A 27,568-nucleotide genomic window follows, 5' to 3' on the forward strand; every position below is an offset into this window, starting at 1 on the left:
TGATCCACCCGCCTCGGCCTCCCAAAGTGCTGGGATTACAGGCTTGAACCACCGTGCCCGGCCCTGCATTGATGTTTTTTAACATACTGCACTCAAATAGTTTTCTCTTGATTGCGGAGTTTTTTGGCACTCAAATGCCAGTGTCTCACTTGCCTCACTCTCATCTTGGCCCCGGTGCGAAACAATGTAGGAAAAGGTTTTGTTTTTTGTTTTTCTTGGAGGGGGGTTTGTTTTGAGACCAGTTCTTGCTCTGTCTCCCAAGCTAGAATGCAGTGGTGCAATCGTAGCTTACTGCGGTCTTAACCTCCTGACCTCAAGTGATGCTCCCACCTCTGCCTCCCAAGCAGCTGGGACTACAGGCACATGCAACCATGCCCTGCTAATTTTTTATTTGTTATAGAGATGAGGTCTTACCGTGTTGCCCAGGCTGGTCTCGAAGTCCTGGGTTCAAGAGATCTTCCCACCTGGGCCTTCCAGAGTGCTGGGGATTGTAGGTGGGAGCCACCACACCCAGCCCAGGACAAGTTTTTGACCATCTATATGAATATTCTATCCAGGAAATAGCTGGTGTGGTTCCCATGGATGTGCATATCTCATCAGGGGCCGTTCTGTAATTGCATTTACCTCTGGGTGGCCGTAGGGAATGGTGGATTTGTAATGCTAACCAGCAAACAGTGCCAAAGCCAGCAGCTCTTATGGGTATTTTTGCCTGGGAGTTGTGGTTTCTGATCTCTCTGCAGGAGAGACTTTCATTTTGGCTGGGCATGGTGGTGCGTACCTGTCATCCCAGCTACCTGGGGGGCACTGAGGTGGGAGGAGCCCGGTAGGTGAAGGCTGAAGTGAGCCATGATGGCATCACTGCACTGCAACCTGGGCAACAGAGCAAGAGCCATCTCAAAAAAGCAAAAAAAGACACCCAGTTGGGACTTTCTACTTGTTCATGCTTTTTTCACCTGTTGACAGCATCTGCGTTTCCTCTGGGTGTTTCCACAGTAGCTGGGTGTTATTCCTGCTCGGTGGGTTGCTATGGCAGCCTTAGCTGTGAGTGAGTGACAAGGCAGAGGTTTCCAATTCCTTGGCTGGAATTAGCTGTTAAGCTCCCCATTAGCTGTTCCATTTCCTGGTCCAGTGATGCCCTGCAGTGCTCCATTCCTTGACTGAGGCATCCTCTTGCCTTAACTCCCCAGTGGGCAGAAAATCTTGGTTTTAATGGTTTGAGTTGGTGAGAATAGAGCAAAGACACAGAAGGCTCTTGAGTTTGTTTGGGCTTTTGCTTTTGCAGTTAAGGATGGGGAGGAGGGGCCCATTTGTCTGGGATGAATTGAAGGTAAAAGCAACTAAGAGAAGGGGAGTGACTGCAGATCCACTTCCGAGGGCGGATGTTGGGGAAAAAGATGGAGGTGGATTAGCATAGTAGCTGGGACCCAGAGGAAAATGAAAGGAAATGAGTTGTTCAAAAAGGATCAGCCTGGAAAAGTTCTGACTTTCACATTGGAAAAGCATTCCCCATTATCCACAGACATCAGGGCTAGGAAATACACAGCTCCAGGGATCCCCAGAATACCTTCAAAGATATACCCCCAGCCAGGGGTGGCAGCTCGCGCATATAATCTCAGCACTTTGGGAGGCCGAGGCAGGTGGATCACCTGAGGTCAGGAGTTTGAGACCAGCCTGGCCAACATGGCGAAACCCCATCTCTACAAAAATTAGCCAGGCAAGGTGGCAGGCACCTATAATCCCACCTACTGGGGAGGCTGAGGCAGGAGAATTGGCTGAACCTAGGGGGTGGAGGTTGCAGTGAGCTGAGACCACACCACTTCATTCCAGCCTGGACAAGTGAGTGAAACTCCTCAAAAAAAAAAAAAAAAAAAAAAAAAGGAGATACCCCTAGCTTGTGATAATTAGCTTTCCCCTCTTGCATCTTCCTCGTGTTCACCTCCCACAGCTTGGACTCCCCTAACCAGCCACAGAGCCAGCCTCATCAAGTCACTCGCTTTAACACTCCCCATGGTCCCTGTGTGGCTGCAGGAACAGCGCCCTCTTCTCTGCCTCTTCTCTCCCCACTGTGCATGTGCTTGGTGTCTCAGCTGTCATGCTCCTTGATGCACTCGCCATGACCTCCCCCACCCCGTGCCATTCCCATGTCCATGAATGCTCCCCTTCTGTCCCCTCTCTACTCTCCTGGGACTCAGGAACAAGGTCTTCCACCAACCTTGCCCCTCCCCTGTGCCCCTGGCTTCCCCACCATACCATAACCTCCTCCAGGGCAGGGAATGTATGTTTTCTACCTCAGTGTTACTGACAGCAGCCCAGCTCCTGGCACAGAGTTGCAGAACGAAATCGGAAGCATCATTGTCACTTTCATTCAGAGAGCCACAAGCCCCAACACCAAAGGGACTTGGTCCTAAAATTCACATCCTCCTGCCCCGCTGACCCCTCCAGGCCTTGGTGGAAGTTCTGTCCATAGAGTGCACATGTGGGTGTCTGAATCTTTGTGTATCATCCAGCTCCCTCTCTTGCCTGGCAGGTGCTGGATGTGTCTGGGGCAGACATGTTGGCCAAGTCAATTGCCAATTGCCAGGTGGAGCTTCTGGAAAACTGTGGGCACTCGGTAGTGATGGAGAGACCCAGGAAGACAGCCAAGCTCATCGTCGACTTTTTAGCTTCCGTGCACAACACAGAAAACAACAAGAAGCTGGACTGAGGCCCTGACTGCAGCCTGTATTCGGCACACAACACCTGCTCCCATCCCCCAAATCTGACGCAGCCACCACTCTCAGGGATCCTTCCCCAAATGCGGTCGGAGCGCCAGTGACCCTGAGGAAGCCAGTCCCTTATCCCTGGTATCCACAGTTCCCCAGAGCTTTGGGGACCATGAGAAAACCTCCAAGATCTTTTTCACAAAATAGAAGAAACTCATATGGAACAAAAGAAGAAACCCCAGCCATGAAATCTACCATGAAGTCTTCAAGTTCATGTTATTGACAAGCTGTACAAAGTAGCCACTTGGACCATAATGGAATCGAGGACATTTTCTTTGCGACATTCCTTATAGATGGAGACCCAAGATATTTTTGTTGCTTCAGGCGTATTCCCTTGCATGGGCAGTGGCTTTTATAGGAGCATTAGTCCTCATTCGCCGAACCCTGTCATTTAGGTTGAATTTAAGTTTTACATAGAGACCCATGTATGACTGCAGCCCATTGGCTGCAAGACCAGGGAGGAAAGTGGCAAGTGGAAGAAAATGTTTACATGCACGGTGGGGCATTGTTCCAGCCCTCGGAGCAGCCGGAGCAGCAGAGTACATGGGTGCGTGGTTCATTCAGCACCCATGAAGTCAGATATGTTCGGAGTGAACCCACAACAGTCACAGAATGAACACCTAGCAGGGTAGGTTTCTTAGGAATAATTTATTATTTAAAAAAATAGGACTAATAAAGCAATAATGTTCTAGACATCTGTCTAAGTAATCAGACTCAGGTTCCACACACAAGCAACAGCTCGTGGGCCTCTTTTCTATTTCGGTGTGCTACTCAGAACCCCTGGATGTAAAATACTAGTTTGTTAATGAATTCTGTGAATTCTGTGAACAGTAACGTGATTGAAAATAAGTCCAAGCAGCTGTAAAAGTGACCACAATGACATGAAATAAATTTAATCAGTTTAGATCAGCAACATGCCGGTGGTTTCTATTTGTGAACTCCTAATTAGATGCAATGTTGGCAGAGTTTCTGTTAACTTTAAAATGTGTTTTTTAAAGTAAGCCTTGTTCGACAGGCTTTGGAAGTCTTTGCATGGATGATTTATTAGTTTTAAGGAATCATGTTTGCAACTTTTATTCAGTTGAAATTGTATATCTAAGGCCAGGTACAGTGGCTCACGCCTGTAATCCCAGCACTTTGGGAGGCCGAGGTGGGTGGATTGCTTGAGGCCAGGAGTTCGAGACCAGCCTTGCCAACATGGCAAAACCTTATCTCTACTAAAAACACAAAAATTATCTGGGTGTGGTGGCACACACCTGTCATCCCAGCTACCTGGGAGCCTGAGGCATGAGAATCACTTGAACCCAGGAGGTGGAGGTTGCAGTGAGCCGAGATGGCACTATTGCACTCCAGCCTAGGCAACAAGCGTGAAACTCTGCCTCAAAAAAAAAAAAAAAAAAAAAATTCTTTCTCTGTTAAATTGTATAAAAAAAGCAAAAAGAAAAGTCAAAAAACTATTCTTTTTGACTTTTTTTGTGGCATTTAGGAGCCCTAAACTCCCCAGGAGAGAAGCTTCATTTTTTCCAACTTTTTTTTTTTTTTACAGAAAATCTGCAGCCAAGTCATTCTGGGAATAAAGTGAGATAGATTTATAGTTTAAATTGGAATTCTGGACAGTGTTTGAATATTTTAGTTTACCAGAAAAGAATGGAACTTAGAGCTTAAAAACAAGAAGATATGAAGATGTGACATCAAGCTGCGATGCAGCTAAAGCAGTGCTCAGAGGGAAATTTATAGACTTCAATATGCATATTATAAGAGAAGAGGCTAGGTGGAGTGGCTCACACCTGTAGTTCCAACACCTTGGAAAGCCAAGGCAGGAAGATTGCTTGAGTCCAGGAGTTTGAGACCAGCCTAGGCAACATGGCAAGACCCCATCTCTTAAAAAAATAAAAAAATAAAAATCAATAAATTAAGCATCTATCTCAAGAAACAAGAAAAGAAATAATAGCAAAGCCATAGAAAAATAGAGGGAAGTAATACAGATGAAAACAAAAATCAATGAAGTAGAAAGGAAAGTAGATATTAGACATTTTATTTGTTCCAATTTCCTGTATTCACTGAGAATTCTGAGCACGGTGGGAGAGGGATTCATTTTGGTGGGCCTAGCTGATGAGAGATGGTTTCCTCAGGATCATGAAGAAGCCCCAGACCTGGGATGGAACCTCAGATCAGAAACCGCAGTGGATATAGGAGTTCTTCTGCTCTGGGTTGAATACCAGCTAAAGATGACATCAAAAGCAGTCTCTGAACTGTACCCACCATGGGGTCATTCAGGAAGGGTGTATGCCGTTTATCCCAGCCCAGAAGGACCAGTAGGCAGTTTCCGCAGCTGGATACAGCTTCCATCTCCTCTGCTGGCACCAGAAAGCATTGACTACAAGCTGTGAGCAGAGAGGATGAAAGAGTCATTTCTAACTATAAGGTGGGTTTTCAGGTTCTCGCTTGGTGCTGCAGTTCTGGCCACACCTGGAAGACCCTGTGCCTCACTTCCTGCCTCTGTGACTATAGCAAGCCTGCTGGTTACTGCCAGCTCTGAGTCCCCTGTGCCACACACCCCGGCCCCTATGGTGTGTGCCTTTGATGATGGTAGGTTGGGAAGAAGAAAGGACTCATTCATCACCCCCCTCCCTGAAAGACTGCGAGGAACTTCTGAAATGACAGTGGAAAGGCCCAGAAATCATAGCTGCAGCTGGGCTCTCATCCCACTGGCTGGAGCTGGGGCCTTCTGGGCTGTTGTGGGCCAGCCCTCCTGGTGAGGTGTTGAAGAGGGACAGGCAGCAGTTAGAACTCAGTTTGCAGTCAGTCTGAGCTCCTTGTCCTGGACAGAGGTAACACTAGGAGTGATTGATGTAACAAATGCATAGGGCTGATGGGCTGCCTAAGTTTGTATCGTCCATTTGAGCCCCAGTGAGTATTCCCCATCCTAGGGAACCTTACTTGTTGCTTTGCCCACAGGAAATTCTTGGGCCAGGCTGGAGGACTAAACCTTGTAACTATGTGCCAGGGGCTATTCTGAGTCTTTTCACGCAGCCCTGTACCTGTGACACCATGCCAGTTTTATAGCAGAGGGACCGAGGCATGGAGCGGGGAAGTGTCTTGCCCAAGGTCACACAGCTTACGAGGAGAGGGGAGCCTCTCGTGTATAACTGAAGGTAACTTGTAAAAACAATGCTTTTACCTATTCAGGCAGGAGCTCTCCCGCCTACCTTACCAGTCTGCCTGGGGCCCCATTGGCTCACCCAGACCAGGCCAGTGTGTGGCAGCTTCAGCTGTAGATTGCTGGGGCCACACCTCCTGGCTTGAGCCCCCATTGAAGAAGGTGACCTGGTTGTTGATTTATCATAGTTAAGGACTTCCAGCTGCCCAGCCTCCCGCCGGACGGGAAACAGAATTCACCTGGATTCCCACATCATTCTGCTAAGGACACAGCCAGTGACAGCTTGCCCTCCCCACTCCAGCCTCTTTAATAACCACGACTGGTGAAGGGCTCACTCACCTTGCTGATCCTTCTTCTGCCCCCATACTCTGGAAACGAGTGTTGTTTGTCCCCAGCAATATTCTGCTTTGGGAGAAGTCTCAGCTCAGTCTCGCTCTCTCTCTCGGGTCTGGCATGGAAAGCAGTCGAGAGATGTGGCCTGGCCGGTCGAGGTGGCTCATGCCTGTCCTCCCAGCACTTTGGGAGGCTGAGGTGGGTGGATCATCTGAGGTCAGTAGTTTGAGACCAGCCTGCTCAACATGGCAAAACCCTTTCTTTACTAAAAATGCAAAAAATTTGCCGGGCGTGGTGGTATACACCTGTAGTCCCAGCTACTCAAGAGGCTGAAGCATGAGAATCACTTGAACCTGGGAGGTGGAGGCTGCAGTGAGCCAGGATTGCGCCACTGCACTTCAGCCTGGGCGGCACAGCAAGACTCTGTCTCAAAAGAAAAAAAGATACTGTGGCCTGCTCCTAGCTGCAGCTTCAGAAGCCAGCCCTGAGGCTCTGCTGGGGTCTGTCCAGGCGTCCTTTAAAGGGATTGCTTACTGGCCAGGGGCTATACCTGCCTTCAGACACATTTTAGGCCTAATATTTATACATAAATGCTGAACTTAGGCCCCCTCATTTACTTTCCAAGCCCTAGATATTGGTGGGTTGCTTAGGTAACTAACATCGTTCCAAAATGGTGGCTGTGTACTTTAACACGTGCAGGCCGCAGCCTTCTGCTTTGGAGGAGCCATCACCCTTCGGCTCTTCCAGCATCACTCCTTTAACCACAGACTGGACCTTCTCATCAGCCTTTTCTCCCTCCCTAACCCCAAACTGGGTGCTGTTCTTACAATTTCTCCCTTTCCTGAAAGAAAAAAGTCGAGCATTTTTTGGAGGGGTGGGGCTCATCACAGATAGGGCAGGGGAGATATCCTCAAATTACCTGCCAAGGCCGGGACCAGCAGGTGATAGTCCTGGGTCTGGCTCTTCTGGTGTCCCCAGCTACCCCGGGGCTCTGGGGTCCAGTGTCTGCTCCCTGGGGCTGGTACCAACCAGGGTGTGGACTTGGGGTTGCCTGTGCTGGCAGTGGGAGGAGAGTCTTATGACCCTCATCAGCCTAGTCAGGCAGAGGGAGAGGATGAGTACAAGTGACTGCTAGGGTCACCTTTCAGCAGCAGGACAGTCCCTCTCTCTTGGCTCCTGGAGGAACCTTCCCTTCAGTGGTTTCTGGATCTTTGGTCTTTAAATCTTCAAGGCAATGAACGGGATCTGAGGCCACACCTAGGAGGCCAGGAGCTGCAGCAGGGGATGGAAGAAGGAAGGGTTCGTAGGGACAGCAAGCAAGTGACAGTTCCAATGACCAAAGGCCAAAGCTAGCTGGGTGGAGGGGCAGGTGACTTCCTGAAGGACAACTGGAAAGGTGGCTGCTGAGACAGCCCTTCTCCAAAGCTCTCAGGCCAGACGTGATTCGAATTCAGAAGCGTTCCGACCTGGAAAGGTATCACAGTGTATATAGCATGTATCATGTGATGCTCTCTGCAGGGTCTGGGGCCACCACACATGACAAATAAATGCATTCATATTTCTGCCTTGCAATGTATGTCTAGCCACAGTAAGTGGGACAAAAGCTGTAAGCCTCACCTTAGTTCAGATTAAGCATTGGCGCTCGATGAAGATATTTGGTTTCCAGGGTTTTCTTTTTTGTTATTGTTCTTTCAGGATTGCAGATAAGGGATTGGGAGCCTGCTTTCCAGGTCTTGTCTCTTGCCTTAAGGGTGGGCTTAGGAAGCATTTTTTTCCTTCACAGGGAGCAGCATACAGATAGATGTGGTCCACAGCTCCCTCTTGTGGCCTAACTATGTAAGTAGCAGGTCCTGATTTCAGTGTTACAAAATGATGCTCTAATTATTAGTGTTAACAAAAATGATGCTTTGTCGCCTTAAAAGAAATCAAACAAAAAGATTTCTTTAAAAAGGAGAGTCTCCTATACCCTCTGCATGGCCTCACTTTCCCCATCAGTCAGTCCCTTGGGATTTCTGTGCATTTGCACCCATACATACAGGTAAGCAGTGTGAAACTGGTTTTGTGGATTTTTTTAAATGTAACACAAATGGGGCTATGCTGGACATTACTGTTGCCCACTCCTCCTCCTGCTCCTTTCCCTGGATTTCTTCTAGGTCCAAACCCACAGAGCTCCCAGGTTCCTATAACAGGGATGCAGAGTCCTCCAGAGAAAGCGGGGTGTGAATCATTTTGTAGAGACCTCTTTGAACCCCCAGGAGAAGATCTCTGAATTTGAAGAAAGGATGTAAGACCCCTCCAGAAACAAGCTGCTTAATTACAGGGTGGTTATCCCCTCCCCAGATTCTCTCTTCCTGGGGCCCTGGAGCAACAGTCTTTTAGGGGAGAGGCTTCTAAGATCACTTCCAAAGAAAGTTTCCTCCATCATTTAAATACAGTTCAGAAATGCTGGGTGAGACAAAGTTAAACAGCTTGGCTCCAGCTATAACCCCCAGACAAGCAGGGGAATGACATCCTTTAGCAGCTGCTGGCAGAGGGGTGGGTGCTGGGGCAGGGGACCAGGCTGTCTCACTGTTCCCTGGGTATGGGGGTGGTTTGGACTTGGTAAGAGCTTCCAGTCTTTTTTACCATTGTCTGGTGCACTGCCCCCAAGGTTCCTGCCTGAAAGGGGTGTGCTTATGTCCTTCCCAGATCCCCTTTACTAACTGCTGCATCCACCCTCCACCTGCTGTGTTGGCTGCCATGTTGAACAGCCCTCGCATGACTGGAGATGCCTTCGAGGCTATGCCTAGTCTCCTCTCACGTCCAAGTGTTGCTATATAAAATACGGAATGCCCCATTAAATGTTAATTTCAGATAAACAACAAATACATTTTTGGTATAAAGATGTCCCACTCATTGTTTATCTGAAGCTCAAATTTAACTGGGCATTCTGTATTGTTGCTAGTTTTTGCGGAGAGAAAAACAGATAGGTGTGGTCCACAGCTCCCTCTTGTGCCTAGCTATGTAAGTAGCAGGTCCTGATTGTTACTTAGTAATTATTAGTGTTACCAAATGATGCTGTTACTTTAAAAGAAATCAAACAGTCAGGCACGTGGCTCACACCTGTAATCCCAGCACTTTGGGAGGCCGAGGCGGGTGGATCACGTAAGGTCAGGAGTTCGAGACCAGCCTGACCAACTTGTAGAAACCCCATCTCTACTAAAAATACAAAATTAGCCGGGCATGGTGGCACATCCCTGTAATCCCAGCTACTCGGGAGGCTGAGGCAGGAGAATCACTTGAACCCAAGAGGCGGAGGTTGTGGTGAGCCGAGATCGTGCCATTGCACTCCAGCCTGGGCAACAAGACTGAAACTCCATCTCTCTCTCACATACACACACAAAAAAATCAAACAAAAAGACTGCTTAAAAAATGAGAGTCTCCAACACCCTCTGCACAGCTCCACCCTTCCCCCCTCAGTCAGTCCACTGGGATTTCTGTGCATTTGCACACATTCGTATGGGTAAGAACTCCTGGGCTCAAGCAGTCCTCCTGCCTCAGCCTCCAAAAGCACTATGATTACAGACATGAGCCACCCTGCCTGGCTTATCCTGTATTTTTATTTGCTAAATATGGCAACCCTATAGTTGGCAGCCAATGACAGGAGGAATATAAAGGCTTGGCCCCCTCACCTCAAAATTTGGAAGCTTCTTTGGTATCATTTATGCTCCAGGACTCCCCATGGGATCCAGCTGAGGCGAGACTCAGCTGAATCTGTTACTGAAACACTAGGGCTTGCGTCTAGGTCCTGCCACTCACTGAAGAGAAACCTAATCACTGAAACAATGAATACTGCCAGGGAAGAAGGCTTTCTGTGGGTGCTACTGCTGTGGACATCGGAGATCAGCCTTAAATCCATCTCCCTGACTAAAATTAGGAGTTTATACAGCAGAACTATAACTACATGCAAGAAAACAGGAATCAGGGAAGGATAAGGAAGGGGAGTTGGTCAACAGGAAGCAGGTTCTGGGATAGGCAATCATGAAGAGTGAAAGATCTGGCCTCTCATTGTCCAAATGCAGTGATTTTGTGAGTTTCAGCTCCTTGATACTATCTGGGAGGCCTCATAGTTGGTTTCCTGAGAAAGGAACTCAGGTAAGACAAATGTAGCTTTTTCAAATTTTAAGACTGAGAGGGTCAATTTCTACATTTACTCAAAAGAAGCCATAAGCATCAGTTCTATGTGATGATTGGACCGATTTGAAATCCACATCTTTGCTTGGCTGCTTCTCCTGCCCTATCCTGCTTCCCTCCTCCTTTACAGATTTCACTTGGGGGCTGTCTCTCAATAAATCACTTCCATGAGGTTCCCTCTCTCAGGCTTGGCTTCTAGGGATTCTCAAGCATTGCCTTCTTTTCAGAGTTTCTTGTTTGGAGATGACGCCTGAGTTGCCTCAAAGGAGCAGCTCTCAGCCTGGTCTTCCACAAGGGAGGGATGGAATGCAGCTTTTTAGGTTCTGGAGCCTCTTACCACCTTAGATAAATGACTTGGCTTCATTTTCTTCATCTGTGAAAAGTGGTAATAATATTGACATTGCATGATTGATGGAATAATGTGAGCAGGTTATCTGGTACTTGGCAAACCTCCCTAAACTATGTGACCTTGTTCTCTAAATGGAAACAATGGCTACTGTTCCATAGGTTTTAATTTCTGATCATTTTCACTTCCTTTGTCCTATCTCCACAATCTGCTGACATAAGGGGATATGTTTCCCATGAAATCAATGGAGAACAGGGGGACTGGAATATCACTTCGACCCCTCTCTCTTGCCTTTTCTTCCCCAAGTTGGGAGAGCTTCTCAACTTTAGCAAAATCCATTTAGCACCAGTAAGCAAGGCAGGGAGGGGAGCCATACAGCAGAGGGGAACTGTGGACCTAACTCCTTCTTGGCTGCGTACCTTTCAGGAACATAAAATACAGACCTGCCGCAACAACTTTGCTCTGAAACACAGAGGGTGCCTGAAATGGTCCTCTTAAGAGCCAACTGGCTCCACCCAATGTGGTACAGGGTAAGTTTCATAAAGACTGAGCAGCTAGCCTGGGCAATGTAGCAAGATCTCCTCTCTAAAAATAAAAATTTTTAAAAATTAGCTGGGGGCCGGGCGTGGTGGCTCACGCCTGCAATCCCAGCACTTTGGGAGGCCGAGGCAGGAGGATCACGAGGTCAAGAGATCGAGACCATCTGGCCAACATGGTGAAACCCCGTCTCTACTAAAAGTACAAAAAATTAGCCAGGTGTGGTGGTGCATGCCTGTAGTCTCAGCTACTTGGGAGGCTAGGGCAGGAGAATTGCTTGAAACCGGAAAACGGAAGTTGCAGTGAGTCAGGATCGTGTCATTGCACTCTAGCCTGGTGACAGAGCAAGACTGTCTCAAAAAAAAAAAAAAAAAAAAAAAATTAGCTGGTTATGGTGACACATGCCCGTAGTCTCAGCTCCTCTGGAGGCTGAGGCAGGAGGATCACTTGAGCTCAGGAGTTCAGGGCTGCAGTGACCTATGTTTGCACCACTGTACTCCAGCCTGGACCACAGACTGAGACCCTGTCTCTAAAAAAAGTAAAAAAGACCGAGGCAACCTTGTGTGTTTTGATTTACAGCAATGTGTAGATATAGCGTCAAAAGGGAAAAGCCCTCTTATCATATTTCTCAGGGGACACTTAAGAAACTCATACCAGTGGTTGCTCCTGGAGAGGGGAGGGGCTGACGGGGGAAGAGGTGGAAGGGAGACTCACTTTTTAGTATTTATCTCTTTATGTCATTTGAAATATATGCTGTAAGCCTACAGTACCTATTCAAAAAATAAAATTTAGGTATGGTAAGGTGGTTTACACCTGTAATCCCAGCACTTTGGGAGGCCATCCTGGAAGGATCTCTTGAGCCTAGGAATTCAAGACCAGCTGAGCAACATGGCGAGACCCTGTTTCAACAAAAAAATTAAAAATTAGCTAGGCATGATGGCATGTGCCTGTAGTCCCAGCTACTTGGGAGGCTGAGGCAGGGGGATCGGTTGAACCTGGGAGGCTATAGTGAGCCAAGATCACATCATTGTACTACTGTCTGGGTGACAGTGAGACACTGTTCAAAAACAATGTTTTTAAATAAAATTTAGTTGGAAAACAATTTTTTTTTTTTTGAGACAGAGTCTTACTCTGTCATCTAGGCTGGAGTGCAGTGGCTTGATCTCGGCTCACTGCAACCTCTGCCTCCTGGGCTCAAGCAATTCTCCTGCCTCAGCCTCCCAAGTACCTGGGATTACAGGTGTGCACCACCACACCCAGCTAATTTTTGTATTTTTAGTAGAGATGGGATTTCACCATGTTGGCCAGGCTGGTCTTGAACTCCTGACCTCAGGTGTTCTGCCTGCCTCGGCCTCCTAAAGTGCTGGGATTACAGGCCTGAGCCACCACACCTGGCCGAAAAGCAAAAGTTTTTTGTCTTTATCATTCAAAGGCATCTCTTTTGTACTCCACTCTGAATTAATAAGACAGCATGAAAGAATTCAGGCAACTGGGAAGGCACTTCATTTTCAGGGTTTGTTGCAGCAAGGTGAAAATTATCTGTTGTTCCTTGAAGTTCAAAACGCAGGAGTGGCTCTGGATTTCCTGGGCCGCCTGGCAGGATACGTCTTCCAGGCAGCTGGCTTACAGGAACCTTCTCCCATTACTGAGGGTTTCCTGGGATGCCAGACACTTTATATCATTGACTCATTTCTCCTCAACTCTGTGAGGCAGATGCTAATAGTCTCTCCATGTGACAGATGAGGGAGCTGGGTCAGTGGCAGAGGATGCATTTGAAGCAAGTTTTGGCAGCTTCTGAAATCAAGCTGCTTTGGGAAAGAAAATGCCAGGGTCTGTGGGTTCTGTGTTTGCTTTCTCCACCTCTTCCCACATTTGGAACAAGCCCCGTCTCCTCTGAGGGAAGAAAAAAGGGAAGTAGGAACCGCAGAACTGGAGAGCATAGCCATGGCCAGGGACTGAAGCTTCTGGACACAACACAGTGGGATTTTTTTTTTTTTTTTTAAGACAGAGTTTCACTCTTGTTACCCAGGCTGGAGTGCAATGGCGCGATCTCGGCTCACCGCAACCTCCGCCTCCTGGGTTCAGGCAATTCTCCTGCCTCAGCCTCCTGAGTAGCTGGGATTACAGGCACGCACCACCATGCCCAGCTAATTTTTTGTAGTTTTAGTAGAGACGGGGTTTCACCATGTTGCCCAGGATGGTCTCGATCTCTTGACCTTGTGATCCACCCACCTCGGCCTCCCAAAGTGCTGGGATTATAGGTGTGAGCCACTGCGCCCGGCCCACAGTGGGATTTTGAGAAAAAAATTGAGGAAGGAGATCTCTGCTGACTTAACTGTCCTGTGCAAGGCAACCCTTTGCCCACCAACCCAGGCAGAACCAGCACATCCATTTACGAACGAATGTGTTCAATAAACAGATGTTGGGTCACCACTAGGTGCCAGGAACTGGGGTGCAGTGGTGAGGAACACAGACAAGGCCACATCCTCGTGGGGCTTACACTAAAGATTCCCTTCCCACTGCAGCTCCTAAATTGGTGATAACACAGTGCGGTGTGGAGAGCACTGGCTAGAATCAGACAGCCCATACCACCGCTTATAACTGTGATCTTGAGCAAATAACTTTGCCTCTCTGTGCTTTGGTTTCTTTTTTGTTTTAGGCAGAGTCTCATTCTGTTGCCCAGGCTGGAGTGCAGTGGTATGATCTCGGCTCACTGCAACCTCTGCCTCCCGGGTTCAAGCAATTCTCCTGCTTCAGCCTCCCAAGTAGCTGGAACTACCTACCCTGTGCCTCAGTTTCCACCTCTAAAATGGCGATGATCATAGTAATAGCCATCTCAGGATTGTGTGAGGGTTACATGAGATAATATGTGTAAAATACTTTGCTCAGTGCCTGGTACAAAGTAAGTCTTTTCAGGTCGACCTAGATAGGACACCTACTATGTGCTGGGAGTCACAAGGGACAATGAGAGCGGGTCCTGTCTTTGGGGAGTGCTTGACATAGGAGATATTGAGAAAAGGAGATGCTAGATACAAATTTGCAGGTGGAGCATAGTGGCTCAAGCCTGTAATCCCAGCACTTTGGGAGGCCGAGGTGGGCGGATTGCCTGAGGTCAGGAGTTCAAGATCAGCTTGGCCAACATGGTGAAACCCCATCTCTACTAAAAATACAAAAATTAGCCGGGGTGGTGGCAGATGCTATAATCCCAACTACTCGGGAGGCTGAGGCAGGAGAATCACTTGAACCTGGGAGGCAGAGGTTGCAGTGAGCCAAGATCACGCCACTACACTCCAGCCTGGGCGACAGAGTGAGACTCCATCTCAATAAATACATTATAATATAATATAATTAAAAAAATAAATTTGTAGAATGAGTCGGGCGCAGTTGCTCACGTCTGTAATCCCAACACTTTGGGTGGGCGAGGCGGGCAGACCACTTGAGGCCAGGAGTTCGAGACCAGCCTAGCCAACATGGTGAAACCCCGTCTCTACTAAAAATACAAAAGTTAGCTGGGCATGGTGGCCCATAATTTGTAGTCCCAGCTACTCCGCTCCAGTGCACTCCAGCTTGGGCGACAGAGTGAAACTGTCTCAAAAAGCCAACAAAACAATTGTTCAATGAATGAATGAATGCATGAAGAAATGGATGATATGAAGCACAGTCCAGCAGAATAAACACGCCCTAAACAGCACCCTAAGCAAATTGCATACACCGCTTTCCCGGAGTGGACACCAGAGGGCGCCGAGCTCGGCCCCTCTCAGCTCCGGATCAGGATTCGCGCCAGAGTCCTTAGAAAGGCGCCGCGCGGTGTCGTCATATCCGCCGGGGCGTCACGCACGGCGGGGCGGGGCGAGGAGAGCCAAACGTAAAGTCACCATGAGTTTCCCAGGCCCAGCTCTTTCTGCTGCCGGTGAGCCCCAAGCCTTGGCGGGTGCTTACGGGGAATAGGAGACTGGGCAGGCGTCAGGCGAGTCCGACGGAGACTGGGTAGGTAGAAGCCCTCCAGAGAGCGGTTGTTGTGCGGGCGCCGTCTCTGTCGGCCCCGCAGGCAGCGCATGCGCGGGGCGGGCAGCGCGGCCTTGGCTGCTGGTCCGCTTCGGGCCCGGGTGTCGGAGGCCTCCATACGGCGCCGCGTAGGGTCTCGACCGCAGAGGGTGGCTGCTAGGCCCGGGCGGGACCTCGAAACCGTGTGCTGTGCGCGCTGCATGCTCCCGGCGCGAGGTGAGAGCTGAGTGGTGGTGGTTGAAAAAAACTGAAAGCCGCTCAAGTGCTCAACAGTAGGGAAATTGAGGTTTTTAAAGTGATTAATTGATTTAGTCCAAAAACTGTACGTTGCACGCCCACTGTGCACGACCCGTGTTTTAGCGCCAACAGCAGTGAACTGGACAGCAAGATTCTGGAAGTCGACTTTCTGTTGGGGTGGGGGAGGGAAGTACAGATAAAGATAAACGAGTTACGTAATTGTCGTAGAAAAAGGCTGTGAAGAAGAAAGGGACGGGGCATGGGGATGGGGTGCGGTGTTAGCCGAGAAGGGCACTGGTCCAAAGGGAGTGAGATTTGAGCTAAGCCAAAAAGGAGGCAAGGGTGTGAGCCAGGTGGCTCTCTGAAGGAAGAGCATTCCCGGCGTGGGGAAAAGCTAGAGCCGAGGCCCAGAGGCGGGAGCGAGACTGGCGCGTGAGAAAGGGCTAGGCTAGGCCTGTGTGGTGGTGGGGATTGAGCGGAGGGAGAATGGCAGGGCTTGAGGTCAGAGCTGTGGAGGGAGCAGCCCTGTGGATCAGGCAGTGCCATGCAGGCTGCTCTAAAGACTTTGGCCTTACTCTGGGTAAAACGGGAACCTTAGCAAGGTTTTGAGCAGAGGAATGATGTAGCTTGAGTAGATGTTAATAGACTCACTGGCTGCCGTAGAGATGGAGAGTAGGGGGAATCAGTTTAGGAGCATCCCTGCAGCCTCTGTAAAAGACTGACTTTAGGCCGGGTGCGGTGGCTCACGCCTGTAATCCCAGCACTTCAGAAGGCCGAGGCCAGCGGATCACTTGAAGTCAGGAGTTCGAGACCAGCCTGAGCCAACATGGTGAAACCCCATTACAAAAGTTACCTGGACATAGTGACGTACGCCTGTAATCCCAGCTACTCGGGAAGCTAAGGCATGAGAATTGCTTCACCTCAAGAGCAGAAGTTGCAGTGACCCGAGATGGCATCACTGTCGCCTGGGCGACAGAGTGAGACTCCACCTCCAAACAAACGAACAAAAAGCCGGACTTTATCCCAGCACTTTGGGAGGTCAAGGCGGGTGGATCACGAGGTCAGGAGTTCAAGACCAACATGGCCAACATGGTGAAACCTCGTCTCTACTGAAAATACAAAAATTAGCCGGGCATAGTGGCACACACCTGGAATCCCAGCTACTCGGGAGGCTGAGGCAGGAGAATCGTTTGAATCTGGGAGGCGGAGGTTGCAGTGAGCCGTGATTGCACCATTGCACTCCAGCCTGGGCGACAGAGTGAGACTCCATCTCAAAACAAAACTACTTTAAAGGTGACGATGACAGTGACTTCGTGAGCCCACATCTATGGAGAGTCTGGTGAATATATTTAATACCAGTCTGTGCAGAAGAGTTTCCCAGGCATCCTCTCCTTTAATCTCAGAACAGCCTCCAGAGGACAATGCTGTCACTTTAATTGCAAAAAATATGTAACAAAATTTATCGTAAGTGGCATTAAGTATATTCACAACGCTGTTCAGCCGTCACCACTATCCATCTCATGAATGCTCCATGAGTCTTCATTTTACTGGCTTCTAAGCCCCTGGCATAATTTCACTCCCCTACTTTGGCAGCCAGCTCCATCAAAGCAGTTAGTAACACTAAAAAACACTTAGGTGCCAAGCAATGAAAGAAACAGATGAGGTTTCTGTTCTCCCTGCCCTACTCAGGGGACACTCTAGTGATTGGGAAAGAAGCATCAGATAACTATTTCTGCTGTCCTGAAACCAAGGATTCTTTTGAATATATAGGCCTACCACTATCACTTTTCCCTCATTTGAATACCTGCTTTTTATCATAGTATAATAGTGGTTTTGGTTTGTTAGTTTGTTTTGGAGACAGGGTCATGCTCTGTCACCCAGGCTGGAGTGCAGTGGTACAATCACAGTGCACTGTGGCCTTAACCTTTCAGACTCAAGCTGTCCACCCACCTCAGCCCCTGGAGTAGCTGGGACTACAGGCACACTACCATGCCTGGCTAATTAAAAAAAATTTTTTAGAGACAGGGTCTCATTATGTTTCCCAGGCTGGTCTCAAACTCCTGGCCCCATAAACTGTTGGGATTATAGGCATGAGCACCACTCCAGGCCCCAAAGTATTCATGTTTGTTGAATGGATTGGTAGTTGTAGCTCCTTGATCCTGACATCTTTTCTGCAGAGGTCGTCATCTGGGAGTGCTTAGAACTCGGTCTAGCCCAGAATGGTTTTGGAAATGCCGGTCCGTAGCTCTGTGACCTTGGATCAGTCCCTTTCCTTGACTGGGCCTCAGTTTCCTGGTCCCTGTAGTGGGTGATCCATATATTAAATAGGCAGTGTTAAGAGATTGCATAGCATGGGGACTTAATTTAGAGCAGGGTGTCAGAAAAGACCTCCATGAAGAGGTGACATTTAAACTAAAAGTTGAAAGATGAGTAGGACCCGTCCATGGGGAGAGCAAGGTTGATGTGGAGCCAAGGAGAGGAACAGTCTACAAAGAGGTCAGCATGTTGTACCTTCTTGAAAGTTCAGACCTTTTAGAAGCTGCGTTGAGTGCCCATTCCAGGAATTCCTCTTCTCAAGCCCTGTGCTGTGTATGCTCTGTCTTTCATGGATGGTCCTGCCCAGACCTGGCTTTTGGACTGAAAGCAGGCAGACCCAGGATGGGAGGAGATGGCAGAACGGCCACCCCTCATTCTTCTGTTTGTGTTCTGTGTTGACGGAGAGTAAACGAGAAGAGGACCTTCAAGTCTTAGATTTTACTCCTTTTCTTTTCCTTTGGATTAAGAGGTATCGTATCAGAGGTCTTGAGCAGGCTCAGGAGTGGTTGGAATCTCTGGGTACCCTTGGGCAGATGTTACCTGTGTTTACTAAACCTCTGTGCTCTCTTCTTGAAAGTGGGAATAATAATATCTCTTACCTCAGAAGCGTTTTGAAGACAGAAGCTAAGGCATGTGAAATGTTTATTAGCACAGAGCTGGGTGCTCAGTAAGAAAAATTGTTAGCCAAAGTTATGTTACTAGGTTTTAAGTAAGAGTACAGTGATTTGGCATATGCAGAATATAAAAACTTGTATTCATATGGGTAACCTTAGTTTGACCAGAATTAGACGAGTTACTGCGATCAGAAGTCTTAAAAACCAAACAGTATGCCAGGCGCGATGGCTCATGCCTGTAATCCCAGCACTTTGGAAGGCTGAGGTGGCCAGATCACAAGGTCAGGAGTTCAAGACTAGCCTGGCCAATATGGTGAAATCCTGTCGACTAAAAATACAAAAAAATCAGTTGGGTATTGTGGTACATGCCTGTAATCCCAGCTACTCAGGAGGCTGAGCCAGGAGAATTGCTTGAACCTTGGAAGCAGAGGCTGCAGTGAGCCAAGATCGTGCCACTGCACTCCAGCCTGGGCGACAGAACGAGACTCCATCTTAAAACAAAACAGGAAGGTGGGGCGTGGTGGCTCACACTTGTACTCCCAGCACTTTGGCAGGCTGAGGTGGGCAGATTGCTTGAGCCCATGGGTTTGAGACCAGGCTGGATGACATAGTGAAACCCTGTTCTACAAAAAATAGAAAAATTCTCTGGATGTGGTGGCATGCATCTATAGTCCCCGCTACTCAGGAGCCTGAGGCTATGGGATCATCTGCGCCTGGAGAGCCTGAGGTGGAGGCTGCAGTGAACTGTGATTGTACCACTGCACTCCAGCCTAGGTGACAGGGTAAGACCCTGCTTCAAAAAGAAAAAAAAACAAATAGGCCAAATTCTCATCAAAACTGAAAAATAGCAGGTGCGTTGGTCATTTCTAGCCCTTTTGACTTACTGTAGGTGTGATCAGCACTGGGAAAGATGCCTGCCCCTGCTGCTACATATGAAAGAGTAGTCTACAAAAACCCTTCCGAGCACCACTACATGAAAGTCTGCCTGTAAGTTTAGTTTCCTAAGTTCTATTTTAGATTACTTTCTAACATGAATCCCAATAGAATGAAATTTATATGATGTCTTTTTTTTTTCATGTTTTTTTTTTTAGAGAATTTCAAGATTGTGGAGTTGGACTGAATGCTGCGCAGTTCAAACAGCTTCTTATTTCAGCCGTGAAGGACCTGTTTGGGGAGGTATGGAATCACTTGGTAGATTGAACATGCCAAAGATCTTTGTAAGAAATTCAGAAAGAATGCTTTTCAAACATTAAAAAAAATGTTTTTTAATTGTACAACTCTGCATTTTTAAATTTTTTATTCATTTATTGTAATAAACACCTTTATATTTCTTTTTTTCCGCTTCATCCTCTCCACCCCCATCCTTCCCAGCCTCTGGTAATCACCAGTCTTTCTATCCTCATGAGATCTACTTTTTTAGCTCTCACGTGAGTGAGAAAATGTCTTTCTGTGCGTGGCTTACCTAACAAAACGGCCTCCCGTTCTATTCATGTTGCTGCAAATGACAGGATTTCATTCCTTTTTATGGCTGAATAATATTCCATTGTAATACATACCACATTTTCTTTATCCATTTATCCGTTGATTGGCACTTAAGTTGATTCTATATTTTGGCTATTGTGAATAGTACTGCAATAAATATGAGAGTGCACATGTCTTTTTGATACTAATTTCCTTTCACTTGGATGTATGCTCGATGGTAGACTTGCTGGATTAAATAGTATTCTATTTTTAGTTCTGTTTTCTTTTTGTTTTTTTGTGTTCGAGATGACGTCTTGCTGTGATGCCTAGGCTGGAGTACAGTGGCGTAGTCATGGCTCACTGCAGCCTCAGCACCCAAGCTCAAGTGATTCTCCCACCTCAACATCCCGCATAGCTGGGACCACAGGCATGTGCCACCATGCCCAGCCAATTTTTTTACTAGTAGAGATGAGGTCTCAGTATGTTGTCCAGGCTCCTGGCCTCAAGCAGACCTCCTACCTTGTCCCCCCAAAGGGTTGGGATTACAGATATGAGCCATCACACCTGACCTATTTTTAGTTTTTTGGGAAACCTCCATACTCTTCTCTATAGTGGTTGTACATTTACATTCCAACCAGTAGTATATGGGGGTTCCCCTAGAGATTATTTTAAAACTCTGTTTGAAGTTGTAGAAGTAGACTTTGAGAAGTGATGAATTTTGATAGGTTTATTCTATTATGCCTTCTGTTTGACAAGGAACATGTTAGACAGATGTTTGTTCTGGCACAGTGCTCCTCAAAGTGTGGCCTAGACTGGCAGCCTGCAAACTCTCTGACCATCTTGAAGAGATGAGGAATTTGCAGCAGAATCAGCACACTATCACTTTTAATGAGAAAGTCTCCTTATGGTCCGGGCATTGTGGCACATGCCTGTAATCTCAGTTCTTTGGGAGGCTAAGGCGGGCAAATCACTTAAGGTCAGGAGTTTTAGACCAGCCTGGCCAACATGGTGAAACCCCCTTCTCTACTAAAAACATAAAAATCAGCTGGGTGTGGTGGTGACACCTGTAGTCCCAGCTACTTGGAAGGCTGAGGCATGAGAATTGCTTGAACTCCGAAGGTGGAGGTTGCAGTGAGCTGAGATGGCACCACTGCATTCCAGCCTGGGCATCAGAGCAAGACTCCATCTCAAAAAAAAAAAAAAAAAAATTAAAAAAAAAAAGGCTCCTTATGAAAAAAAAAAAGATGAACTGAACTAAACACTGTGATTAATTATACTATTGGTTTACATTCCGATTGAACTCCCTATTTTGTCATAGGCCCACACTTTAAGCAGATTTGTCTTAGCATTCCTTTGAGAACAGAAGTAGAGTTGGAAGTTGAGAGAAGACAGAGGATGCTCAGGAAATTATTTTCTGATACATCTGTCCATCAAATCAAATGTCCGTCAAATCAAAAGATGCTAAGTACCTCATCAAAATTTAAAACTTATATTTTGCAAAAGACTCTTAGGAGGATGAAAATGGCAGGCACGGTTGCTCACAGCTATAATCCCACCCCTTTGAGAGGCCAAGTGGGTGGATCACTTGAGCCCAGGAGTTCCAGACCAGCCTGGATATCTGGTGAAACCTCATCTATACAAAAAATTTAAAAAATTGAGCTGGGCATGGTGGTGTTGCACCTATAGTCCCAGCTAGTTAGGAGGCTGGGGTGGGACGATTGCTTGAGCCCAGGAGCTCCAGGTTGCAGTGAGCTGTGATCACAGCACTGTGGGGGAGAAAAAGGATGAAAAGATGAATTATGGACTGGGGGGAAATAGTTGTAAACCACATATCCAACAAAGGACTAGTGTCTAGAATATATAAATGATTTTGGCCTGGTGCAGTGGCTCAGGCCTGTAATCCCAACACTTTGGGAGGCTAAGGCAGGAAGACTGCTTGAGGCCAGGAGTTTGAGGCTGTGGTGAACTATGATTGCACCACTGCACTGCAGCCTAGCTAACAGAGCAAGACCCTATCTCAAAAATAATAATAATAATAATAGGCGGGGTGTGGTGGCTCTCGCCTATAATCCCAGCACTTTGGGAGGACGAAGTGGGTGGATCACCTAACATTGGGTGTTTGAGACCAGCCTGGCCAACATGGCAAAACCCCGTCTTTTTTTTTTTCTTTTTTCAGGTGTCAAGTTCATTTCAGTAGCACGGAGCAAAACTCTGTCTCTACTAAAACTATAAAAATTAGCAGAGTGTGGTGGCACACGCCTGTAATTCTAGCTACTTGGGAGGCTGAGGCAGGAGAAGTGCATGAACCTGGGAGACGGAGGATGCAGTGAGCCAAGATTGCACCACTGCACTCCAGCCAGGGTGACAGAGTGAGACTCTCAAAAAATAATAATAATAAAGAAGTATCAAAACTCAATAGTAAGAAAACAAATAATCCAATTAGAAAATGGGCAGAAACATTAACAGACATTTCACTAGAGAGGATGTATGGTTGGCAAGCACGTGGAAAGATGCTTAGCCATTGGGGAACTGCACGTTAATGACACAATGTGATACCGCTGTGTACCTAGCAGAATGACTGAAATAATAACAGGCCGGGCGTGGTGGCTCACGCCTATAATCCCAGCACTTTGGGAGGCCGAGGCGGGTGGATCACGAGGTCAAGAGATCAAGACCATCCTGGTCAACAAGGTGAAACCCCGTCTCTACTAAAAATACAAAAATTAGCTGGGCATGGTGGTGCGCACCTGTAGTCCCAGCTACTTGGGAGGCTGAGGCAGGAGAATTGCTTGAACCCAGGAGACAGAGGTTGCAGTAAGCCGAGATTGTGCCATTGCACTCCAGTCTGGGTAACAACAGCGAAACTCCGTCTCAAAAAAAAAAACAAAAAAAAAAAACACTAAATGCTAACAAGAATGCGAAGAAACTGGATCACTCATACATTGCAATGGGTATGTAAAATGGTGCAGCCATTCTGGAACATAGTTTGGAAGTATCTTTAGCAAATTGAACATGCATTTGTCATAGAACTCAGCATTGGCACTCCTGGGCATCTATTCCAGAGGAATGAAAACTTAGGTTCACACAAAAGCCTGTACATTGTACATGAATATTCATAGCAGCTTTAATAACAAACTGAAAATACCCCATATATCCTTTAATGGGTGAATAGACTATGGTGCATTCCTGCTATGGAATATACTCAGCAATGAAAACGAATGACCTATTGATAGACACAATAGGGATGAATCTCCAGAGAATTATGCTGAATGAAAAAAAAAAGCATATGTAATGTAACAAAACATTACATACTGGGTGTTTCCATTTATAGAAGACTCTTGAAATAAAATAATTATATAGTCTGGAGAAAGGTTAATGGTTGCTGGGGTGAGGAGTAGGGGAAGAAGAGTGGGTGTGGCTGTAAAGGGTAGAATAGGGAGTCTTATGGTGGTACAATTCTTTTATTATGACCTATGTGGGAAAATTACATATAGCCACACACAGGTATAAATATGAGTACATGCATAATTGGTGAAATCTCAGCCTCTGGATTTTACCAATACCAGTTTTCTAGTTTTGCTACTGTACTATAATTATGCAAGGCGTTGACATGGTGGGAGGCTGGATGAAGAGTGCATGTACCTCCTTGTACATTTCTTTGCGATCTCTTGTGAATCTGTAATTTTTTAAAATACAAAATTAAAAAAATCCCTGTGTGTACCTGTATGTCAGTTCGAAAACTTTGTCCTGGGATTTATATAGCTGCGAACAAACAGACATGGCCTCTGCTGCGTGGACTGATGGTCTTGGTTCTTGTAGTAGGAAAACAAGTTAGGCAATTAGTGACAAGAATGAAGAGAATTATGAAAGAGGAAGTATGGTGTCCCGTACAAGAAAGAACATAGCAAGCTGACTTTGTCTCATCTTAAAGATCAGTCAAGGAACAATTTAAATGAAGGCTTAAAGGATGAGGGACTGATTATCAGCCATATGAAGAGGTGTAGGCAGAACATTCTAGGCAGGGGAAGCTGTAATCAAATAGGCAACTCAAGCACCAGCACCATTAAATACAGCTGTTGTGGAGAATAAAAGCTAAACATTCAGTGTTTGACAAAACTTGACAAAGCATTCAAGAATAGTGGTGATAACAGCCTGCTAATAGTATTATTCCATATGCAGGTTGATGCCGCCTTGCCTTTGGACATCCTGTGCTATGAAGAGAAGACCTTGTCAGCCATCTTGAGAATATGTAGCAGGTATGACAGAGAGTGGGATATTTCTAGTATAACAAGGCAGAGAGACCGATGGAGAATTGGAGCAAAAATTCTTTCTTCTGAGAATGAGAATAATATTGTCATTGTAAACTCTGAGCAGCTTTTGGGAATTTAAACTGGAGTGAATATGAACATTCATCCACCAGAAACTTGTACTCTAGAGAGAGCAAAACTTATGCTTTGGTTACAGCTATAGTTTCACATTGATGGTTATAGTTGCAAAGTCCGAAGTGAATATTTCAGAAACCTTTAGTTGAGATTCATTTTGTTTTCTGCCTGTGATATACTATGTATTTTCTTGATCTTTCTGCAGTGGTCTTGTCAAATTGTGGAGCTCTTTGACCTTGTTAGGATCCTATAAAGGCAAAAAATGTGCTTTCCGGGTGATTCAGGTAAAGACTATTCCCTCACATATTCCAAACAAGACTGATGATGGCTCAATCGCTTATTAATATACATAGCTCGTTTTTGTGTTTGCATAAATGTAATATGGTTAACATGATCTAAGTAGGGGAAAATAAAGGACTTGATTGTTTTAAAAAATGTGAGACACAGCACTTAAGATTTTAAAGCCTGTGGGAGATTGTTCTGGGATAAAAGTTGCTACTCTGTGGTTAAGTCTTATTTTTCATTTAACACTTAATGCTTTGGGTGTTATATATTGGTATGCTCCTTTTGAGCTATGACTACTTGTTATCGAAGGCTTCCTCTTGGGATGCTCTTTAAAATGCGCCTGCATTCACTTTGTTTATCCTGTAAAACTGGACATGTTTCCACATTGCCCTGTACTTCAGTGCAGTTTCTCTTGATGTCGTAACCTTTTTCTTTCTCTTGTAGGTTTCTCCATTCCTCCTGGCGTTATCTGGTAATAGTAGGGAACTAGTATTGGATTGAAGGAATAGTCTTCTATTTTGGAAACATTCCTCCACTCTCAGATTTATTTTTTGGTGCCTGCATGTTTGAAGACTGAAGCAGGCTAAAAGCTCTTGATGAAATTTGAGGGTGCTGAAGATGTTCCCACTAATTTCCAGCCATCACCTTTGGTGGGGTGGGCTCCAGAGGAGAGTCTGCCTGAACCTCCCGGTGCTGACCCTGCAGCACTTTCAGCGTATGCACATCAGAGTTGGAGACCGTGCTGAACTTAGGAGGGCCTTCACACAGACGGATGTGGCTACCTTCTCAGAGTTAACAGGGGATGTCAATCCTTTGCATCTAAATGAAGACTTTGCAAAACACACCAAGTTTGGAAATACAATTGTACATGGAGTTTTGATCAATGGACTTATCTCAGCTCTCCTGGGAACTAAAATGCCAGGGCCAGGCTGTGTATTTCTTTCCCAGGAAATTAGCTTTCCAGCCCCTTTATATATTGGAGAAGTTGTTTTAGCTTCTGCAGAAGTGAAAAAGCTAAAGCGGTTCATTGCTATTATTGCAGTGTCATGTTCAGTAGTAGAAAGTAAAAAGACTGTTATGGAAGGCTGGGTTAAAGTTATGGTTCCAGAAGCTTCTAAATCCTGAAATACGTGTTTAAAGATGCAACCTCAAACACCAATGCTGTTATTATAGAGCCTTTGGGGAAATGGATTGCTGCTCTTCACCAAAGAATGGTTGATAGGCCCAGAAGCCCATCCTAGTTAGGGGAAGGGAACAGATAGAGGGCTGTTCAAATGCCCACTTTCTGGTTTGGCCTTATGCAAGAGTGTATGCAGGAATTCTCTCCCTGTTTTTTTTTTTTGTTGTTTTTTGTTTTTTTGAAATTCAAGAAATAGGCTATGCATGGTGACTCCTAACTGTAATCCTAGCACTTTGGGAGGCTGAGGCAGATGGATCACTTGAGGTCAGCAGTCCAAGACCAGCCTGGCCAACATGGTGAGACCTCATCTCTACAAAAAGAAAATGTAAAAATTAGCAGTGCTTGGTGGCTTGGGCCTGTAGTCCCAGCTGCTTGGGAGACTGAGGTGGGAGAATTGCTTGGGCCCAAGAGCTGGAGGTTACAATGAGAAGCTGAGATCGCACCTCTGCACTGCAGCCTGGGTGACAGAGCAAGACCCTGTCTCAAAAAAAAAAAAGTATTGGGAAGGTTACTTACCTAAAGACTCTACTTTTAAGTCAGGTGTGGTGGCGTACGCTTATAATCCCAGCACTTTGGGAGGCCGTGGTAGGCGAATCACTTGAGGTCAGAAGCTCAAGACTAGCCTGGTCAACATGTGAAACCCCATTTCCACTAAAAATACAAAAATTAGCTGGGCGTGGTGGCAGGCACCCAGCTACTTGGGAGGCTGAAGCAGGAAAATCGTTTTAACCTGGGAGGTTGCAGTGAGCTGAAATCATACCACTGCACTTGAGTCTGGATGACAGAGCAAAACTCCATCTCAAAAGAAAAAGATTCTACTTTTAGGAATTCAGACCTAGATAGATTTGCATTTGGATAACAAAACCCTTCCTATATCTGTGTAGAAGCAGCTTCTCACTGAATTTCAACTGTGTATCGATTACTAAAGACAAAAATAGAAGTTGGATCATCTTTGAACACCTACCTTTTATCAGTGAATATCCTTAGACCCTGCTCTTCAGTAGTTACTGAGTCAGAGTTTATTGTAATTTGTTGTTTACACCAAGGTGGCATCTTGCTCTGCCTTCTGTGAGACTTGCGTTTCAGGGAAGGGGCGTATGTGCGCCCTTGGTCTCAGTTATATGCACTGCCTGATCTATGGTAACACCTGCCACGTGGGATAATTGGGGAAGATAATAGATGGAGTTAAGCACAGGGCCCAGCCTGTCAGCAGCAGCTACTATTACTGTTGCCCATTTCCCCTGCAATGGAGGTGAGAGGTTTTCCTGAGTTTGAAGCTGACTGGCCCACAGTTAAAAACGTCTTTCAGGGTGTCAACCAACCTCTACTAGTGTTCTTAAGTGCAGTTTCTGTTTTAAAAGTTAAGATTATTCCTTGAAAACGTGGATCTACCTCTCATTATATAAATAATACATGCTTATTTAAAAAATATATATATTAAGACCATGGATGCCAAATTCTTAAGACTGGGGGTGGGTTTTTGAAGGGGAAACATGCCTAACATGTTAGTACTAAATGGCCATCCCAACACAGCCAACACTTTTGTTTTCCATTTTTAAATAACATTGAGACATAATTCACATACCATAAAATTCACCTTTTTATAGTGTACAGATCAGTTTTCAGTATATCCACAAAGTTGTATAGCCATCACCAAAGCAATTTTTCATATAACTCTTCTCATCCCCAAAAGAAACCCCCATTAGCAGTCAATCCATTTCTCTCCTCCAGTCCTAGGGAATCACCAGGCTCCTTTCTGTTTATGGATTTCCCTGTT

The 27,568-nt window shown here is 46.3% G+C and overlaps 3 protein-coding genes across 13 annotated transcripts in view; all 3 read left to right on the forward strand.

Annotated features, from left to right (window-relative positions):
* Nucleotides 1-8,308, forward strand: part of ABHD6 (abhydrolase domain containing 6, acylglycerol lipase) — a 55,534-nt gene extending 47,226 nt beyond the window's left edge. For 5 of the 6 annotated variants that reach the window (XM_032290266.1, XM_032290267.1, XM_032290269.1 and 2 more), the window contains one exon: nt 2,528-3,677. In XM_032290266.1, the coding sequence (XP_032146157.1) occupies nt 2,528-2,704 (177 nt within the window). In that variant the 3' untranslated portion in view covers nt 2,705-3,677. Of the gene's footprint in view, nt 1-2,527; nt 3,678-7,950 lie in introns of those variants that run through there. The other variant, XM_032290271.1, reaches the window with a different exon arrangement.
* A 6,823-nt stretch (nt 8,309-15,131) lies between these two features.
* On the forward strand, nt 15,132-27,212 carry HTD2 (hydroxyacyl-thioester dehydratase type 2). 2 transcript variants are annotated; one of them, XM_032290272.1, is made up of 6 exons: nt 15,162-15,298; nt 19,373-19,470; nt 19,575-19,659; nt 24,124-24,200; nt 24,532-24,610; nt 25,056-27,172. In XM_032290272.1, exon 6 carries the CDS (start codon nt 25,230-25,232, stop codon nt 25,734-25,736), a length of 507 nt encoding a protein of 168 aa, XP_032146163.1. In that variant the 5' UTR covers nt 15,162-15,298; nt 19,373-19,470; nt 19,575-19,659; nt 24,124-24,200; nt 24,532-24,610; nt 25,056-25,229; the 3' UTR covers nt 25,737-27,172. The 2 variants fall into 2 exon arrangements, with proteins under 2 accessions (XP_032146164.1, XP_032146163.1); XM_032290273.1 differs by lacking the exons at nt 19,373-19,470; nt 19,575-19,659 and having other exon boundaries at nt 15,132-15,298; nt 25,056-27,212.
* Nucleotides 15,132-27,212, forward strand: RPP14 (ribonuclease P/MRP subunit p14). Of its 5 annotated transcripts, none has more exons than XM_032290276.1 (6): nt 15,132-15,532; nt 19,373-19,470; nt 19,575-19,659; nt 24,124-24,200; nt 24,532-24,610; nt 25,056-27,212. In XM_032290276.1, exons 2-6 carry the CDS (start codon nt 19,394-19,396, stop codon nt 25,110-25,112), a joined length of 375 nt encoding a protein of 124 aa, XP_032146167.1. In that variant the 5' UTR covers nt 15,132-15,532; nt 19,373-19,393; the 3' UTR covers nt 25,113-27,212. The 5 variants fall into 5 exon arrangements, with proteins under 5 accessions (XP_032146167.1, XP_032146168.1, XP_032146165.1 ...); XM_032290277.1 differs by having other exon boundaries at nt 15,136-15,221; nt 25,056-25,802; XM_032290274.1 differs by having other exon boundaries at nt 15,144-15,298; nt 25,056-25,956.
* Nucleotides 27,213-27,568: the final 356 nt, after the last annotated feature.

Source organism: Sapajus apella, unplaced genomic scaffold (assembly GCF_009761245.1).
Source record: "Sapajus apella isolate SASKATOON/1434 unplaced genomic scaffold, GSC_monkey_1.0 scaffold23, whole genome shotgun sequence".
In the NCBI taxonomy this organism is placed as follows: Eukaryota; Metazoa; Chordata; class Mammalia; order Primates; family Cebidae; genus Sapajus; species Sapajus apella.

What these genes read in the sequence shown, in the direction of transcription:
- HTD2 (XM_032290273.1), top strand. Translation starts at nt 25,230, where the DNA reads ATGTTCCCACTAATTTCCAGCCATCACCTTTGGTGGGGTGGGCTCCAG.
- RPP14 (XM_032290276.1), top strand. Translation starts at nt 19,394, where the DNA reads ATGCCTGCCCCTGCTGCTACATATGAAAGAGTAGTCTACAAAAACCCT. An exon ending in TGAAGGACCTGTTTGGGGAG is followed by an intron (nt 19,660 to 24,123) that starts GTATGGAATCAC and finishes TTCCATATGCAG; the next exon opens with GTTGATGCCGCCTTGCCTTT. An exon ending in ATCTTGAGAATATGTAGCAG is followed by an intron (nt 24,201 to 24,531) that starts GTATGACAGAGA and finishes ATCTTTCTGCAG; the next exon opens with TGGTCTTGTCAAATTGTGGA.